The sequence below is a fragment of the Perissodus microlepis genome, chromosome 7 (assembly GCF_051167445.1).
Source record: "Perissodus microlepis isolate ML-2025 ecotype Zambia chromosome 7, ASM5116744v1, whole genome shotgun sequence".
Taxonomy (NCBI): domain Eukaryota; kingdom Metazoa; phylum Chordata; class Actinopteri; order Cichliformes; family Cichlidae; genus Perissodus; species Perissodus microlepis.
This window is the reverse complement of record NC_140467.1, coordinates 4,283,418-4,303,326: the sequence shown is the minus strand read 5'-3', so window position 1 is coordinate 4,303,326 and position 19,909 is coordinate 4,283,418. Positions and strand designations below refer to the sequence as shown.

Genomic DNA, 19,909 nt, shown 5'->3' with positions numbered 1-19,909 from the left:
AGTTAACGATAAAAACAATTACAAAATAACGATAAAAAATGATAAAGTGGTCCCCAGGGGTTGGGGACTGCTGGATTAGGGAAAACCCAAAATAAGTTCAAACCTGTGCACCTAATTCTTGTTTTTAAATACGTTACAGATGTATGGTGTAAAATCATACCACCCTGGAAAAAGAGAGTTGAAAGACCCCCAATGAATGTATGTAAACTTCCAACTACAACTGTAGGTTTAGTCTAGACAATTAACAACGTGACCTGGAATTTAACCAAAGCTCTTGGCTCAAGCTATTGGTTAAGTCAAATCCTGCAAAGGGATCCAAATGTTTAAACTGCATGCAACTTGCACCTTTAAACAAAATGATCAAGATCTATAAAATGTTGGGTAAACCATGTCTCACATGACCAGTTTACAGCCATTCCCTCTAAGATTAAGATTAAGATACTTTATATGTCATTATTGAAAGACACAACAACATTTTTTTTAAATAAACTCTATCAACCAATCGCAATGGATAAAAGTAGCATTTAAAAAAGATGCAAAAACCTAGAGTTTACTCAGGTCTCAGTGATGAAACTATCTTGTGAACACACCTCACTGTCTACACAGATGCTCTGACTGTTAAATTTCAAAAGGACTCCACACTCACAGCTGGGACTTTATCTTGTCGCCACACTTTAAGGCCTATTAAAGATCTGAAAGTGTGACGACCTGGATAAGAATCTGATAATCAGAGAGCGATCTGGGGAAGACTTCTCTCCTTTAGCTGTAATTTGCATAGTCAATCCTACAACTGGGATCTTTTATCTTAAAAGCAATTTGCTTTTCAAAACATGAATACATGAATATGCATAGTCCTTACTTCTTGTAGGCAACAAGTCTTTGACACCAAAAATGTGTGAAGTTCTTTAGAATTCTGTGCAAGGGCTTTTCCACTTTTACATGCATAATCACCCTGATTCTTTTCATATTTCTTTGCTTCTTTGTTTATTCATTTGTTGCTTTCTTTTAAGTTTTGTTAGGTTTGCTCCTCCATAGATTTAGGGAACACTATTAGAAAACACTTGTATTTACATTGCCATGAAGTTTATTTATTTTTTATCTTATTCATAAGCATTTATGATGAAGCACAGTGCAGTGTTCTACTTGCAGATAAGGGGCTTAACTTAATGGAAGATTGAAATCATTTTATGACCACTTCTGGCATATGTAAGATTAGACAGCAGTCCTGTGTCTCACATTGTGTCAATAACTGAAGCTGAAGACCAAATTGTATTCTCTAAACTGAATTAAAAAAAATGCTAATTTAATCATGAAAATAATTTACTGAAATACAATTTCAATAATGTGTTGAGAAAATAAACAAAAAGAACTCCTGGGCCAATAAGCTGTACCAAACAGACTTGAACAAAATCAATATACGGACCAGCAACATCAGCAGCTCCACGGCTCCTACCAAGGTTGCCCAATCTGTGATTTCCTTGCCCTGACAGATGTTCAGAAAATCTGATACTTTACATCTTGATGCATTCTCAATCATCCAGGTAAGTAAATACGTGTCTCTGTGGCTTTTAAAACCCAAAACACACTGTGCCAAAAATCGGTCCACCCCAAGGATCAGGTCCGCTGACACAAACAGAGGAGCATAGTGTGCGCTGTTAAGTGCCAGGAGGATTGCCAGGATTTATATATCAGAGAAATAAAACAACCTCTGGTGAAGCGGATGGCACAAAACAGAAGAGCTACCTCGTCAGGCCAGGACTCTGCAGTCTATTTACACCTGCAGGCCAGTGGACACTCTTTCAATGATGAGGATGTACACATCCTGGACAGGGAGGTTTGAGCGCCGAGTCCAGGAGGCCATTTACGTGAAAAGGGAAAGACCATCTCTGAATCGAGGAGGGGGCCAAAGGGTACATCTTTCGCCATCTTACAATGCTGTGATTGCAGCCATTCCCCAACTCTCTGTGAATGGTACTCATGGCCATGGATCAGTGGTTGTTGATCAATGGTCATGAGAATTTGCATAATTATGATGAAGGAACTGACCTCCCAGCCCATTGTTCTTTCAGTGGTGCAATGTACTGTTTATAAGATTGGGGAAACCTGCAGTCAGCTGAGACTGAAGAAGTCACTTGGATGAGTGACAAAATCTTTCTCCCACTGATTCTGATCACTTTACAAAATCCATATAGGTTTTACCAAAATGCAACTGTTACCTGGTTCGTATTTGAGGTGAGGGACAAACGACTGCAAAGTCCCAGTACGGTGCGTCAAAACAAGGATTTTATTGAAACACATATGGGGGGAAGTCGAGCACGATCACTCAAACAGCATCGATCTTCCCCGAACAAGAGCTTGGGTGTGATATTTATACACATAATATACGTGACTGCAGATGGAAAAACAACATGCATATTCCAGTAATTCTATCTCAGGAGATATTCTAAAAAAGAACAGTTACTTCCTTTGTTTGTCCAGATGCTTCCTGTTATTCCACCCTCTGCGCTTATCAGAACTAAACTGTCACGTATGCCGGTAAACAACATTTGCAGTCAATTTACTCACACAGACTATGTGTCTGTGTTGTTAACCTTAGTGCATGACCCCCCTCTACGTCATCTGTTACCAGGCAAACATCAATAGCACAGGGCACACGGCCTTTATTTCATCTCTAGACAACATGTATAATATGTGTTAAATTGTACTGTAAGCATGTAGGCAATTCTTTCAACTTAAACCTTACTCCATAGATCAGTCGAACTCGCGCCGGCTGTAGCTTTAAACCATTAATTAACTTCAACTCTTTAATAAGCACAAAAAGGCAATATATGTGTATATAAGATTATAATGTAATTATACTAACTCCTGAAATACAGACTTTAATATAACATCAACCGTTTCAATAAATGTGTCAATGAAATGATAATAATGATCAATCATAAGTGATGCAACAGTAAAATAATATTTCATCCCGACAACGCTATGTCCAGATGAACAGAATCAACCTTTGGAGCAGATACTTCACTGCTCTCTTCCTATTTCTTATCTCTAATGTATGGCGTGAACCCTGTGGATTGGTTAACAGAACATCTTATGATCATTAATGCAATGGGCAGGGCTGCGACCCAATTTAGCCCCGTCTGAGCACAAATTTTGGCTATTTTGTTCTTCAAATTTAGATTCATCCTTTCTACTTTCCCTTGGGACTGAGGATGATACACAGTTCCAAACCTGTGTTGCACCCCCAGCCTCTGCTCTACCTCTGCCAAATCTTTGTTTTTAAAATGGGTCCCATTATCTGACCGAATTCGCTTGGGGAACCCATACCTAGGAATGTAATGGTTAATCAGGCACTTAATTACACTCTTCGCATCTTCCTTTTTTGTAGGCCACGCCTCTGGCCATCCAGTCAGAGCGTCAACACTCACCAATAAATACCTGACTCCTCCTGGACCCACATTGATCATGTCAGTGAAGTCAATGACAATCTCTTCACCTGGTCTCTCTGGAATGGGAAACTTACCTGCTTCTGGCTTTATTACTGGCTTTGGATTGTGCCTCCCACAGATCAGGCACGTCCTGGCTTTCTCCTTAATCATATCTTTCAAAAATGGGTGCCACCAATGACACAGATGTCTCTCCATCTGGGCCACACCCACATGACCGAGCCCATGTGCTTCGGTGATCTTCTGTTTTGCCAGGCTTGCAGTCAGCACAGGTCGTCCATCGGGTCCTCTCCATAGACCACCTTCTTCCCATGCTCCTCGGCTCTTCCACACCCCCTTCTCCTCCGGGGCTGCCTCCTTTTGGGCCTTCCTGGCCTCCTCCAACATGTTGACTCCTGATTCTTCCTCCACACTTATTTGCACCATCTGCCGTGGTCCTTTATATCCTGCAGCCTCCTTTGCGGCTCGATCGGCTTCCTGATTCCCCCTGGCCACCATGCCAGTCCCCGAAGAGTGACCTTTACATTTTACAATACTCACCTCTTCCGGATCTTCCAAAGCCTGTTCGAGTTCCTCCATTTCCTTCTTGTGGCAGTTTGGTGCATTGTCTGCTGTCCTGAATCCTGCTCTTCTCCATTGGGCTAGCTCCACATGAGCTGCTCCAAAGGCATAAGCTGAGTCCGTATAAATGTTGACTCTCATTCCTTTAGCGAGTCTCAGGGCTCGGCTTAAAGCAATTACTTCTGCTCTCTGAGCCAACTGTTGCCCTTCAAGTCTTCTAGCCTCCTTTACTTCAAATTCAGTCCCATTCCTGCAAACTACAGCGTAGCCTGCTTTCAGTCCTTCCTCATCTCTGTAACAACATCCATCGGTGAACCAGTCTTCAGCTCCCAAAATAGGTTCTGCTTTCAAGTCCTCTCTGATTTTCTCTTCAACTTCAGCTCTCTTGGCGCAGTCGTGCGGCTCTCCTGACCCCATTAAATCTGCCATGTTGATCCCTTCATGTGTGAATGTCAGATTTGGAGCGTCTAAGACCTTACTCACTCTCTGCTGTGTCAACGGTGTCATAGTGAAGGCTTGTGAGTTAACATATGCCATTACACTGTGTGTGGTCAGCACTTTCAATGGATGCTCCCTCACTATGTGTGCTGTTTTCTGTATGATTTTTGCCACCCCAAGTGCATGTTGTGTGCATACAGGGTGCCTTGTCTCTAATGGATTCAATCTGATGCTGACGTACATAAGTACATCTCTACCTCCCCTCTTTTTCTGAAACAACACCCCATTAACTACCCCATGTGTCTCTGACACATCAAGATAGAAGGTTTCATCATAGTTAGGAATGGCAAGATCAGCGGATCTTGACAGGTCTATCAGTGTGATAAACGCCGACTCAGTGGCCGATGTCCATGGCAGTTCAGCCTTAAGGTTACGGACACCCACCTTTTTCACCAGATCTCTCAAAGGAGCTGTTTTGCCTGCGTAATTTGGTATGAACTGCCGGCTGTATCCCGTTAAGCCTAAGAATGAGAGCAGCTCCTTAACCGTACGCGGTTTTGGATGTGTTAGAATTTGATCCCTGTGGGTGTTAAGCAACCCCACAGATTTGTGAGCAATGACACGGCCCAGAAATGTTACCTCTCGTCGGACCAACTGCAACTTTTCTTTACTCACTTTGAACCCACACTCAGCGAGTCTCTTCAGTATGGTGAGTGAAGCTGCCGTACACGCCGAAGCTGACGGAGCCGCAATGAGTAAATCATCAACATACTGCACCAGTGTACACCCCTCTGGTAGGTGACACGGCGAGAGAGCCTCTTTCAACACTTGGTTGAAAATGCCAGGGGACAATGCAAACCCTTGTGGCAACCGTGTGTATCTATACTGTCGCCCCCTGTATGTGAATGAAAAAATGTCCCTCAGAGACTCATGTAGTGGGAGACAGAAAAACGCATTAGCTAGATCAATACACGTGAACCACTTTTGATCTGGTGTTAGTGCTGTTAATGCTGTGTAAGGATTTGGAACAGGCACAGTTTCAGTGCACAGGACGACATTTATGGCTCTTAAGTCATGTGCCATTCTGTACTTTCCTGTCCCATGCTTCTCTACTGGCAAAATGGGAGTGTTCCAGTAGGATTGTGAGGGCTCAAGCACCCCTACTTTCAATAGCCCTTCAATGGTTTCTGCAATTCCCTCCTCAGCTTCTCTTTTATGTCTGTACTGCGGTTTCCGGATTGGTGCATCAGACTTCAGCTGGAACAAAACAGGCGAGCAAGTTGCCAGGCCCACATCCGTGGACCCTGCTGACCACAAAGTGTCAGGAAGAGTCGCAAGTGCGGCCACTGCATCAGCATGGTCTATTCTTTCTCTTCCATGGATTCTAGAAACTTGTTCGTGCTCCAATATCACTGCGTCTTCTGACAAGCACGTGATACGGTAAATTTTGCATTTTGGGGAATACCAAACATCTGGAATCTGAGTGGCTCGCCAACAGGCTTCATCCAGCGCTCTCCTGACCATTGTCCCCACCTCCTTTGCCTGGTGACCCTCATGGACTGCCAACGTAATATGGGGCGCTGAATCAGGTCCCATATTGAACCAAGGCCGTTGTTCTTCGGTTAATTTTACTGCTGCAGCGACGCCTTCAGGACCAACATAGATGTTTTGAGAACGCACATTCCAGGTCTGACCTTCAAGTTCAGACTGGAACTGGTCCCTATAAATTTCATCCTCGTCCCTGTCATAATAGAGGGTGACATGGACTGGATCTCTTGGAGGAGAATAGACTGCCAAGGCCATAATCCAAGGTTTCCACTGCTGGTATTGTCTCAGAATGCCTTTTTCCACCAAACGACCCCAGTATATGTCAGCTGTCGATTGTTCACAGTCTTGTAGCAAATACTGGTTCTTTGAATGCGTCCCCAGGCACAGGAACTGTTTCCCTCCTGGAAGTGTAACTGTCAATCCATCAGCTGAACACATGATCGTGGCTCCCAGTTTAATGAGCAGATCCCTGCCCATCAAGTTCACTGGCACGTGAGGAGACACCACATATCTGTGCTTCAATGTCTGTTTTCCCAGCTCTGTCAGGGCTGGATTGGTTATTGGCAGAGTCATTGGAACCCCAGAAAAACCCACCACACTCACCGTGTGATTGGAAAGTGTTGCACTGCTTGGTCTTTGTCTCAGCGTTGAGTAAGTCGCTCCAGTGTCCACCAGGAAGGTCATTTCAGTCCCTTCCACGGTCATCGACAACATAGGATCTGCCATTCCTATGCTGTCAGGTCTCTTTGGGTCCCGTCAGTACAGCTCCTCCTCCCCGCCCCAGTGGGCCAGGGGATACTGAGCCACTGGCACCATGCCTGGGTTTGGAGCTTGATGTCCTCCTGTTTGGACTGCTCTGCCCCGAGGAGCTCCCCGTGCCTGGGGTGGATAATAGAATTCCTGTAGCCATGGTGTAGGACAGTTACGAGCCCAGTGTCCTTGTCCTCCACATCTTCTACACATGTTGGGGTCCAGCATAGGTCCCCCCAGACCACGACCCCTTTGTCCTCCTCCTCTTTGAGATCCACCACGCCCCCTGTATGGCCTACCAGCCCCCCAATTCCCCGCGGGTCTTCCTTGCCCTGGTCCATTGGCGGGCCATCGGTCATCCGGGTACAAATTTGGGTTTAGATCTGGCCAGTCAGGCATTGGATCGCCCTGAGGCGTTGCCACCAGCATTTTCTTAGCTCCATCCTTATTTTCTTTTTTCTTTTCATTTAATTTTTCTCTGGCCTCAGCCAGTTTCAATTTCACGAGCTGCCCTTGCGCCTCCTCTAACTCCTTTTTCTTGTTGATCGCCTCATCTTTCTCCAGCTGGAGTCTGTGTATGACATGTCTCTCCCATTTTGTAGAATCTGCAACCGCAAAGTCTGGATTCTTCTCTAGGTCAGCTCTCACTCGTTCTGGCAGACCTGCCAACACCGCTGAGCGGAACCACGCCCTATGTTCTCCCTCTTGTCCCGGATGTTCTCCCGTCTGTGTAATCCACTGTTCTTTTGCCTGCTCTATGAACTCTCTAGTTCTGGGCTCCACACTATTTTAGGTGTGGTGCCAGTGTTAGGGGTCAGATATTTGTCACGCACTGCGTCAGCGAGAGCATTTCGCACCGTTTCATAGAGGATGTCATTTGGTGCACGCGTAGTTCCTGCTATCCGTTCCACATCGGCTAAGCCTCCTCCTCTCATGGCTCGCCCACCGATTGCTCTAAAATCGCCCAAGGCGAGCTCTTCTCCTTCTGTGAGACTGCGCAGCCTCCTCAGCCAAGCAGCTCCTCCCTCCGTAATCGGGGGTAGCTGCTTCACCAGTGCCTCCAAGTCTCTAATGTTATAGGGCTGATACACTGGTTCTCCCTTTAGCCCCTTCATCAAGGGCATAGAGTATGCTGGCTCATCCTCTGCGTCAACATCACCCTCCACAGTCTGCGATGCAATGCATTGGTTCCGGGTATTTTCAAAAATTGACTGTCTTTTTCCTCCTTCTTGCCCCAGAGTCCTTCCGGAACGAAGGGTTGTCACACCCAAGTCAGCATTAAACCTGGGTGCGAACCCTTCAATTCCCAGACTCGACAGTTCCCGTGATCTCCGTGATCTTACAATGTCCTTCTTCACCACGTCAATCTTCTCTCTTACGATCCCGTCCTCCAGTTCTCTCACCTTTTCTTCTAACTTCTTCAGGGCTTCCTGGTTGGTAGATATTTTTCCAACAACCTCCCCCTGCCACTGATTTTCCTCGAGATCGCCAACATCTGGCCTCTGGGAGGCCTTTTGTTTAACTTTTAACGGCGAACTCTGAATGTGTGGTGCCGGAGTATCCTCTTCTGAAGACCATGACACCTGGGCGGACACGTCCTGGTTGACCCGTTCTGGTGTCACCTGATCTACCCTCTTAGAAGCCTCAGGTTGAGCGTCTTCCACAGCTCCTTCTGGGCTGAAGTGCTCAGGAGGAAGCAAAATCACACTAGGTGTAGTTATGCTGCCTCGTGATGTCCCCGCAGCTGGTTGGGACTGAATCACCTCTGGTGTAACTGCCACTGATTGAGGCTGCCTCACTCCTGTATTGGCTCCCTCTGGTGGCCGAATAGGAGTCGGTTGTCTCCTGTCCTCCTGGAAGTCCACGATTCCTCCCTTCACTGTCCCTGTTCTTCCTCCCGGCCCCCACAGAGTACCACCCTCCAAAGTCAAGATTGGAAAGGCGTACGGAGGGGGCGGGGCACTCAGGGGTTGTGTCAGGCTGGGATATCCAGACATTACTGTCCCCTCAGCCATGGCTTCCTTCGCCGGTGTTGGTCTGGTCCCATCCACTTCCTCTCTCATCCAGTGAGACACCCCCTGGGACATGATCATGAACTTACAATACTTCCCGTATCTTTCATTCATCACTTTCTTTTCTGCTTTCACTTTTCTGCTCACAAAGCGTCCCAGAGACTCCTCTTCCAATTCCTTTATCCTCTTCTCACATTTTTCACCTCCAATTTGGAAAATCAAATGGAGGGGTGCTTTGTCTTCCAAGGTTTTTTGTTGATTCTCACATAATTTCTTCACCTCATCCTCCATATCTTTACACTCCCGGGCAATCTCCTTAGGAGTTCCCTCAGAGGTAATTCTGATGGCCTTCTTAAGTTGTTCAATCTGCTCCTTAAGTGGCTTGTACTTCTTCTCCCCACTAGGGGTCGCCCTCTCGCTGTCAGCCATTCTGTATTTAACCTCACCCACACAAAATGGCCGCTCTGGAACTCCTCCCTTTAGGTTGCCTCGCTATACTTCCCGTTTTACAGTCAGAGGCACCCTGACTGCTTGAGCTTCACTTCCTCTAAGCTCTATCAGCCGCCGCACAGACGCACACACACACACACACACACACACACACACACACACACACACACTCTCTCTGTCTCTCTATCTCTCTTCCACAGACTCAGAGTTACAGTATTTCTCCTAAAAAACACAAAACTCCTCAAAAGGCCACTGCAACAATTTAAGCACGCAAAGCCAGCAAAACTTCACTCTCACAGCACTTCACCCAGCAATTACAAAGTTTAAAAACAGACATAAAAGGCCACTGTGCACACACTTCTCCCACCCTTAACAGGGAGAAAACATAAATCAAGCAACTCACTCTGCTTAAAACGTCAAAAGTAAACCACACACACCTCTGCCTCCTCTAGGCCAAACAGAAATATCACCCGCAAATGACACAATTTATTCAATTTTCAATTGTATACTTAACAACAAGACAACAACTCTATTTTACAGGAATTCTCCAGGAGAGCTCTTAATGACCACCTCATGAAATATCACCACACCCATACTTACCTTACAAAATCACAAACACAAGACTACAGGGTTTATTCAATATACTCAAAATATTATACACAACCTCTGACAAAATCACCAAAAACTCTGTTATGCTCTTTTCTTCAATAAACAACTTCCACATTCATCACACACACACACACTCACAGCCTGGGCACTCGGCCCCCACCTTTTTTCTCTCAGAGACAGACAGAGCGCGTGCCCGCTACCCTGCACCTCACAAATTGTTCAAACTGCGCCACGGACTCAATACTGCAGTTTCTCTTCCTTTAAAAATATAAAACCAGTAGTCTACCTTATAACATTATAACACCCAGTTATAATGTAAGCAATTTACACAGCCAATTTACACTTTATTTATATACTCAGGCCTGTATCAACATGACAAACGACACCAGATGCCAAGACAAGTTATTCAACAGTTCCTTATCACTTCAACAGAACCTCTGTACCGGTACACCTAAGTTTTTGACTAATTTAAAAGTATCTAAACCCAGGCCTCGCCTTGCTAATCAATGAACCCGCTTCGGGAACGCCGTCACCGACAGCGGTCAGATTTCTAAGCCCTAATTAATTTATAACCGCTTCCCGCAGCTGAGAGGGAGCTCCATGTCCGACGTATAGCATCACACTGACGCCCTTCGCTTTACTTAAAGCTCACAAGTCAGTCACGTTGAATGGTCACGGCCGGGTCTCACCCTCCACCCAAACAACGCAGTATAAAGGCAGTCTCCCTCACTACCTGGCCCTTTTAACGGGAGTCCGAATCCCCGCGGAAGGCTACTCCGGGCTAATCTGGTCGCCGCCAGAGATAACCGCGCGTCCACGGTTACCGGTCAGTGCCACCTGCTGAACGAAACTGCGTTCCACGGAGCCTCGCTCCGGTTCTAAACCACTTTGTTTACGTGTTTTTAAAGCATCACTGTGGGCTCTCAGCCCCCCAGTTATTACTTGATGCCCGAACCTCGTCCTGGTACTCAATCTGACCAAATTCCCTAACCTAAAGCTTGCCTGGCTGGCGTCACAGTCAACAAATATAACACATCACTTTAAACACATAACATATTAACATAAACACCCCAAAATCCCCACGGACACAAACCAGAAGCTCTACTGAGTGAACATTTAATTTAGCTTAATTTCCAATTTAGCACCTTTGGATATTACTTTAATCAACAGGTGGTGCTTACCTTCTATATGTTGCCTGGCACGTCACTCAGTCGGCCTGCTGGGCTCCCGTCCGTGTGTTTGGCAGCACCCGCCGGACCTCACAGCCAACCCAAAAGATCCCTATTCAAACCGGTTTTGGCACCAAGAACTGTTACCTGGTTCGTATTTGAGGTGAGGGATAAACGACTGCAAAGTCCCAGTACGGTGCGTCAAAACAAGGATTTTATTGAAACACATATGGGGGGAAGTCAAGCACGATCACTCAAACAGCATCGATCTTCCCTGAACAAGAGCTTGGGTGTGATATTTATACACATAATATACGTGACTGCAGATGAAAAACAACATGCATATTCCAGTAATTCTATCCCAGGAGATATTCTAAAAAAGAACAGTTACTTCCTTTCTTTGTCCAGACGCTTCCTGTTAGTCCACCCTCTGCGCTTATCAGAACTAAACTGTCACGTATGCCGGTAAACAACATTTGCAGTCAATTTACTCACACAGACTATGTGTCTGTGTTGTTAACCTTAGTGCATGACCCCCCTCTACGTCATCTGTTACCAGGCAAACATCAATAGCACAGGGCACACGGCCTTTATTTCATCTCTAGACAACATGTATAATATGTGTTTAATTGTACTGTAAGCATGTAGGCAATTCTTTCAACTTAAACCTTACTCCATAGATCAGTCGAACTCGCGCCGGCTGTAGCTTTAAACCATTAATTAACTTCAACTCTTTAATAAGCACAAAAAGGCAATATGTGTATATAAGATTACAATGTAATTATACTAACTCCTGAAATACAGACTTTAATATAACATCAACCGTTTCAATAAATGTGTCAATGAAATGATAATAATGATCAATCATAAGTGATGCAACAGTAAAATAATATTTCATCCCGACAACGCTATGTCCAGATGAACAGAATCAACCTTTGGAGCAGATACTTCACTGCTCTCTTCCTATTTCTTATCTCTAATGTATCTCCAATGTGGCTCTTGCTCTGATAAACCTTTTATGAGGCCACATGGCCTTGTGTATCGCAACCATTCAGCCCATCCTTCTGCCATGAAAAAGACCTTGAGCAGCGTGGGTACAATCCATTTCCCAAGCTGCATGTGGAGTCTAAGTACAACATCAACACCCACACAGAGTCTTCGTCTTAGATAGATACTGATCACTCAAGCTCAAAAAGTTCTCAAAACATTCTGTGTTGTGAGACAAATACATGTGATGTAAAATAAATGATCTATTAGTACCATATATGTGATATTCCAGTGTTTTAGAATTTTTTTGACAAGTTAACTGTCCTTTGGTCAAATTGAGTTGTACACATGTATTTTAATACACACATTAACTGAAAATAGTGGAGTAAATAATTATGGTACTTTTCACACATAATATTTCTCATTAAATGAAACATTAGTCAAAATATTAATGAGGATTTTTACTCCCCACTTTCCCTTCAGCAAAGTAGCATTTCATGTTTTTCTCTTGGGAAGCTTATGGTGGAAATGCTAATGTGTCACATTTTATGGTATTTGTAGCTCTGAAACATGACCAGAAGTCTGATTTTGGGACAGTACAATTCTTGGAAACAAAGTTTTTGACTCTCATGCTAATTGTGGCACAGTTTCCCTTGTTTTGTCACAGCACACAATATAAGATAAGATAAGATAAGATAAGATAAGATGACCTTTATTAGTCCCACAGGTAGGAAATTTGTTTGTTACAGCAAAAGTGCAACGTTATGTAGAAGAAATTAGAAAACACTGGAATGCAATAAAATAAAATAAAATACTATATACAATATACAACTGAGTAAGAAAATACAAAAGTACAACTTTGTCAGAATATATATAATATATACAATATATATATTGTTAAAATCTCCCAATTCTTTTAATCTTTGGGCTGAAGGAAGGACAATACTCGGTGTATAAATGCTCAATCAACAATCATTTATTTCCATACAATTCAACACTTATAAGCATAAGCCATCCAGATGAGGAGACATGCATGAAGAGGGTCACAGCAAATCTCAAAATGGTGACGGGTTACACAGCTTCTTATAGCCTCTAGTGGCCCCCACCTAGTCGTAAAAGCCTAAACATTCACGTTCTTTCTCTGTTACGGCACCTAAGTTATGACCTCGGCTCCTTATTTTTCTGCCCTCTGTAAAGGTGGGGGTATGGAATGTGGTCTGTCTCTTCTATTATCGGCACAAGGTCCTCTGCACACAACATTCTCTTCATGATTCAGCAGTATGAAATGTCAAGAAACAGTGTAACACATTCACAGCAGATCAAGGGTACAGGGTAATGCACACCTGTCTAACAAATCCAAAAATGGTCACATTCTTTTAACCCAAAAATATAATGGAAACTAAGTTACATACACAGCACACAATCTAGACTAAAGGATATTATATGACCTACAGCAGTTAACATAATTCAACTACTTTAACTACAGATATAAGATAACATATGATAACAGAATAATCTCACAATTCCCCCTTTTGATCTCTTAAAAAAGAGATCACTTTCAACATACACTCCAGCGTTGCAAGGTCCGGTTCTCCTGGTCCTGAGGCCCTCTGTCCCCCTTTAACGGGTGGACCATATGTGGGATGACCTCTGTGTTTGTGCAGTTCAAATTCAAGAAAAACTATGATTACAACAACAAAGTACAGATGACACTTCCATCACTCCTTAGTTCTCCCACAGCTTTATTTTAGTGCTCCAGTTTCCCATCCCCATTTTGGTGCCACCTTATACCTTTCAAATATACTCAGACTAGAACCTCTGTCTAAGGACCTTTTAACTTTTATTTTATTGCTGCAGCTACCAGTGTCTTCCAGTCGGGTGATTCTTCTTTCTTCGACCTCCGGGGTTAGACCACCCTTTAGTCGTTGCACAGATCAGGGGATTATTCTGCCCCGATTTCAAACAAAGATCTGTGTATTTTGGGGTCACCGCCGTGTCCCCCTTTTTACCGAGAGCCTCTCGAACCTCGTTGGTCTGGTGTTCCTAGATTTTCGCCAACCCCTTCATGGTTATTGCTGTGTTTATGGGATCCATCTTCTCGAGGAGCCCAAACGCCATGACACTTGACCCCAGTTGCTGTCTCGGCAGTCCCTACGTCTGTCTCTGCTGTGAAGGATCCTCATATCGCCGTGACCTCGTCTGGTGTCTGTTCCTTTCTCTGCAAAGCAGAAAACCAAAACACCTCTCTCCCTAGCCTTGATAATCTAATGTTGTTAGCCATTGTTCCTCTAGTGGTTCAAAGTTGGTTTAGAATCTCATGTTCAGGACTCTCTGACCCAGGGACTTATTCTAATTATAATCTATGTGTGTAAGCGTGTTTGCATTTACCCCTCTGCACTCAAAGTCAATACCTACAATATATCAATCCGGACAATAACGCCAAACGAAGCTTACGACCTTCAAAAGACTGAGTGCCAACCCATTATGAGCACATTTGCAATGTGTGTATATTTAGTAAAAGAAATCAAAAATTAATGAACCATTTCTACGTCTAACACATTATCAGCTTAAGTTTTACCATACCTAAATTATTAAACACACAAATAAAGTCCTAAAATGTTCATAAAACCATTGTTTGATGTTCAGACTCAACTTCCCCCTTTTTGACACACACCCATGTGTCAATTCATCGGAGCTAGAAAATTAAAAGAGAAGGTTAGTGACATCATATCTCAGAAAGTATCAGAAATTCTTCTCTCAAGTACCGTTGCTCCAGCCTTGTCATCCTGTGTTAGAGAATAAAATCAATTTAATTACCATGTTAGATCCGTTAAACTCCTGGCTCCGCCCAGAGCCTGTATCCGCAGAACTGCCTAAAAACAAAACCTGTGTGTTAATATGAACTACACATTTGTCACTCCCTTTTTACCCACTGTTTTTCCCTCATTGTCGAATTCATCATCCTAATTCATCACTGAGCCCAACCATCACTCGCATCTGATAGTGTGGCACCGCCTATTCTTCTCTTAGTGTCACTGTTTTCAATCTGTTAATTAGAATCCTTAAACATGAAGTAGACTGCGTCCACAACAAGTCAACACAGCTGTAAATGTGGCCAATCATCAATCAATTAACATTCAATAACAAAATTATTATTTTATGCATGCTTTAGTCAACCACTCACCCTGAGGATCTTCAATCCCAGAAAATTCCCCTCTCCTCATGTAATAAAGTCTGTCATCCTTCCATGCCCTGGTAACTGGTCCATCCAGAGCTGTAACATTTTGAAATGTACATACAACAAGCCAAACCACACCTTGGTCACACCAACCCTCTCTCCACCCTGTGGATGTCCAACTCCATCCTTATGTGGTTTGCCAAATTATGTCTATCCAGAACTCTGTTCTGTCTCTAAGTTTTGGAAAATTTTATGCTTGTTGTCAAAATTTGAAGAATTTTTACCATAAGTAAAAGTTATGGTGTTATTACCCCCATCAGGGCTTACCTTTCCCACTTTTGGTAGTATTCCTCCCTCAAATATTCGCAATTACCCTCCTTTGGTGTGAAAACTGTTGGTGTGGTCAAGTGGGAGCTATAAAAACAAAAGCTCAGGACAGAACAGTTATCAGTCATGTGCTTCATACAAAATTTGCATATGTTTTATTTCATATTGATCCTCTGAGTGTAATGGTACATTTTAATTTGAATTTATCAAAACTAAACACAATAGGTTTTTCTTTCTTTACTTTGCTCTTGTTCTTTTGCAGTACCACATCCTATCACGTCCCTGTTGGTTATATTCTACTTTTAATAATTTACTATTTCAAGCGAGAACCTAAATTACGTGGACCGATGTTTGTTATTGCATATCTCTATTCTGAATGGGGCAAGTCTACTATTCCCCTGTTATTCATAAATATTGTTAAAGTTTTGGCGATTTTCCTCTATAATCTTTAATTGACTTTTTACAGTGGCCTGCTATGGTTAATAGTAACATATTCCAGTCATGAGTGATATCAAAAGTTTTCTCCACTGTAGCATTTGGCATTCCCAATAATATAACATGATACCTTAATCAAAACACAGCTAATATAGCACAGTTTTCTTAATGCAAACATCAGTAACTCAAAATTAGCAACCAAAGTGTTAAGTCTGCAGTTCCACACTCTCATGTGAAGCTACAGTCTCCTCCTCCAGTCTCTCTTATCCTCCTGCTCCTGCAAAAACAAAACAAAGCGAAGCATCCACCCTTCTCTTGCCGGCTGGGTGAATTGTTTGTCGGCATTTAGTAATCCTAAAGTTGGTGCAGTCTTTGTCTCAGTATCAAGTCAGTCCATCACAGTCCAGTCACTTGCATTCATTCACACACATTCATAACAGAAGTTGCTGATAATGGAGTCTCACGCGCAACCTATTCGAGCATCCATCACCAGCAAGATGACGTCATCGTTTTAAAAGGAAACAATTCTTTGTTCTTTTGTTCTGGATTGACTCGCTGCAATCCTTTTAGACTCAGGACTATCTCATGTGATCAGTGTCCCATATAAGTGAATTTCTCCCATGCCCATTATAATCATGGAGAGACACACTTTGCAACTGTTTTCCGTAAGAATATTTCATAGCGCTTTAAATTTCAATCTTTCAGGCCTGGATTAAAGAGCTGATTTGTTAAATCATGGACTCACAAAATATCAACATATCACCACCGGTGGATCACACCTCTCAGACTTTCTTATCTCAGTGCACTGTAACAAAAACGAAAACAGACATAACCAACAAAATACTACTAAAATAACACATACTAGGGCCCATTGCAGACATGTCCAAGCATAAAACCATCTCTCTCTCTTAGAGAAAGAACACAACCCAAAGCTCACTGATAAAATCAAGCTAGCGCTAAGCAAAACCCAAAAATCAACCAGAAATTCACAGGAAATTTTTGCTTCTCCTGGGACAATATTGTGTGGGAATGAGAACCTCAGGTGCCGTAACACCTTTTGTTCCTCCTTGAATTAAATCTCAATCACAGAAAATGCGGTACTCCGACCTAAAACTTACTCTATTAGTTCGTCATTTTCACTCTGTGCCACTGTTCCTCACCAGGGCTGTGTGAAGCACAATAAACAATTCAATCAAGGCCTTGAGCCATAAACAGACACCACGCACAGACATTGTTTTCACAACCAAACTGTTTTAGACCTTATTCCTTAAATCTACATAAATTCCCTCTGGGTGACATAAAACACATTCTAAGTAGTCAATGGCTTCTTATAACAAATTCTGTATATTTGGATGTTTGTGTGCAGCATTTTGCATATCAGCATAAGCATTTGTTAGCAAAGCATTCTTCATTGCCTCAGCATGTGTGTGTGTGTGCATCACTCTTCATTGCACAAGCGTGTGCATGTGTATGTGTGTGCATCACTTCTCAGTGACTCAGCATTTCAATTTAGGTGTGTGTGTGTGTGTCATTTCTCACTCAATCAACGAGTGCACATGTGTTCATGTGTGTATTTCACTTCATTCTGAGTCAGTGCATGTAGATGTGTGTGTTTGTGTGTGTTTGTGTTCATCACTTTCCTGTTCTGGTGTTCTGGGTAAACCACGGCCTGAAGCGTGCCCTGGGGTCCTGCCCTCCTCCATTTCAGTCTGTTTGCATCCATTGGTGCTGCTGCTCAAAGTTCTGTCCATACTGGTTCTGGCCCCAATTGAGGCGGTCCTTTTCTCCAGTGTCCTGCATCTTCTCCTTGTCCAGCTCCTCCTTAACTTGACCCTTTTGCTTCTGTAGCTCCTTCAGGGTTTGCTCCTGCTGTTGGAGCTTCTTGTCCCGTCTGGTGACCTCCTGCTCCAGCAAGCTCCGGCCTGATTTCAAGTCCTGTGTCTGGGACTCCAAGCCTGACTGATGGGTTCGATTAGCAGCCAGCTATGCTCAGTTTCTGCTCTGATGCCTTGAGCTCTTACTGAGGGCAGAAACCTCAGTCTTTTCCGTACACGTCAGATTGAAGTTTATTGATGTTTTCCTTGCTTTGCTCCACGGCCTTCTGCAGCTCTGCTGTTCGGCTCTTCTCAGAGGTCAGCTCCTGGCCGAGCCCCGACACCTGTGCCTTCAGCTTATTTTCTTCTGGTGCTTTTGTCCATTCTGAGGTGCCTCCTGACCTCAGTTACTCCTCCTGTCTCGGTCACGCCCTTTTTGCTGCCCGATCATCCGTGTTGGTCCATCACTGTCCTGCACAGTGTTAATGCAGAGTTGTTAAGGTCAGCATTCCTTTGCTCGGCCTTACTTTTCATTTGGGCTTGGCGGGCGTCTCGTCACAGCTCTGTCAGCTGAAGCTGTCTGAGAATTTTCCCCCGTGTAGTGAAACGGGCCTTGGTTTTAACGCTCTCCGTCTCTGCTGCATGAGATCGCTTTCCTGCAGCACTGTTGACATTTTCAGGTTGTTGTTGTGGGTCCAGCTGCTGCAGCGTTTGGTCAGGGTCACGTCGAAGATGGCAGAGGGGAGAGCAGGAGTCCAGGTCAGCCTCGGCTTCCAGGGCTGGCAAAGCAGCCTGTAATTAAACATAAAGAGAAAAAACAAAAAAACAAAACAAAGCAAAAACAAACGAACAGGAAAATGATGTTGTGTTGGCTGTGTTACAAAGAGGGGGGAGAAACACCGGGGCAGGCCCTGTGTCAGCCTTCTCTCCCCCCCTTTTTTTTTTTTTCTCACGATATAATCAACTCATAACCCACCAAGTTGACAGGACGACATGCACATGTTCAAATTCTTAAGATCATGTCTAAACTCACATAAGAAAAATTTCTTTCCGTCAGTAATCACTTGTGTTGTTCAATCAGCAGAAAACATCTCACAATTTTACTCTTAACCACTAAATTTGTTGTTTCATCACTGGTTGGTCATACCAGTCTCTTTATTTTCTTTTTCTTTGAAGTTAAATTGTTGTCCTGCAACCCAGACGGTTTATTTGTTAGTAATGGATAAACTTCATCATTACAAACAACATGTGTATGTTCAATTTCCCTGCTTCAATCTTGCCGGAAAATCTTCATGTGTTCCTGAGTGTAAGCTGTTTTTTCATTGCGTGTGTGTGCATTTGTAAGCGGGTTATTTTTAACTTTTTCCTCAAACAAGGCATTACCTTAAAAGGAGCCTTTCTCCCACATTTCTCTGCTTGTGTGTGTTTTTGTTTCACCTTTTGTTGTGATGCTCCGGACGCCTTCCCAACCTCCACAAGTCTGTTGGCCCCAATTTTATGTGTTAAAACTTCTCTTAATTTCTCCTCTAATTCTCTCCTCGCTTTTCCACAGCTGCTGATTCTTGCTGGGTGTGGTTTCCATTACTATAATTTTGCTTCAGCCGCTGTGCTTGTGGGGGGCGGTTGGTCCAGGTCCGTAGCCACCTGTATTAACACACTAAGAGATTTATTTAATATCATTTTCATCACTGTTAAACAGATAAGCAGGCAACACGCCCACCTTTACAGTGCAGACTGCATGCCAGTCTCCCAACACATTCCTCTCTCTGCTTCTCAATAATTCTCCACTCTCCCTCCATTTCTCCTTTCTCTACGTCAGATTTAAAACCCAACATATTTCACACCACTACTCACCTCTTACTGCTTTGACTCCTCTTTTTCTTTACACCACAGAGTATTACACCCAATTATGCCCGTCTATCTCTATGTGGCTCCAAATTGCCCTCTTTAATTAATTTCACACACTCGTCAGGGGACAGGCAAACAACAATTTCAACCACTGAAACGAGGAATTCAACCCTTTTTCTTTTTATCTTTTACTAATATAGAACTCAACCTTTGTTCGCAAAATGTGTCTTGCTCGAGTCCAGAATAAATGTAAACCCGTGATTACACAGAAGTTTCAGTGTTACTCTGTAGCTATGCGGGGGTTCTAACGTCCCAAGTCGCCACCTCGGCTAACCAG

The 19,909-nt window shown here is 43.6% G+C and overlaps 1 protein-coding gene across 1 annotated transcript; it reads right to left on the bottom strand.

The window, feature by feature from the left end:
- Positions 1–6,749: 6,749 nt before the first annotated feature.
- On the bottom strand, positions 6,750–9,334 carry LOC146382326 (uncharacterized). The gene is given in 2 exon segments (XM_084932903.1): positions 6,750–7,539; positions 7,542–9,334. Coding segments are annotated over 2 exon segments (2,433 nt in total). The 5' UTR covers positions 9,185–9,334.
- Between the last annotated feature and the right edge of the window lie 10,575 nt (positions 9,335–19,909).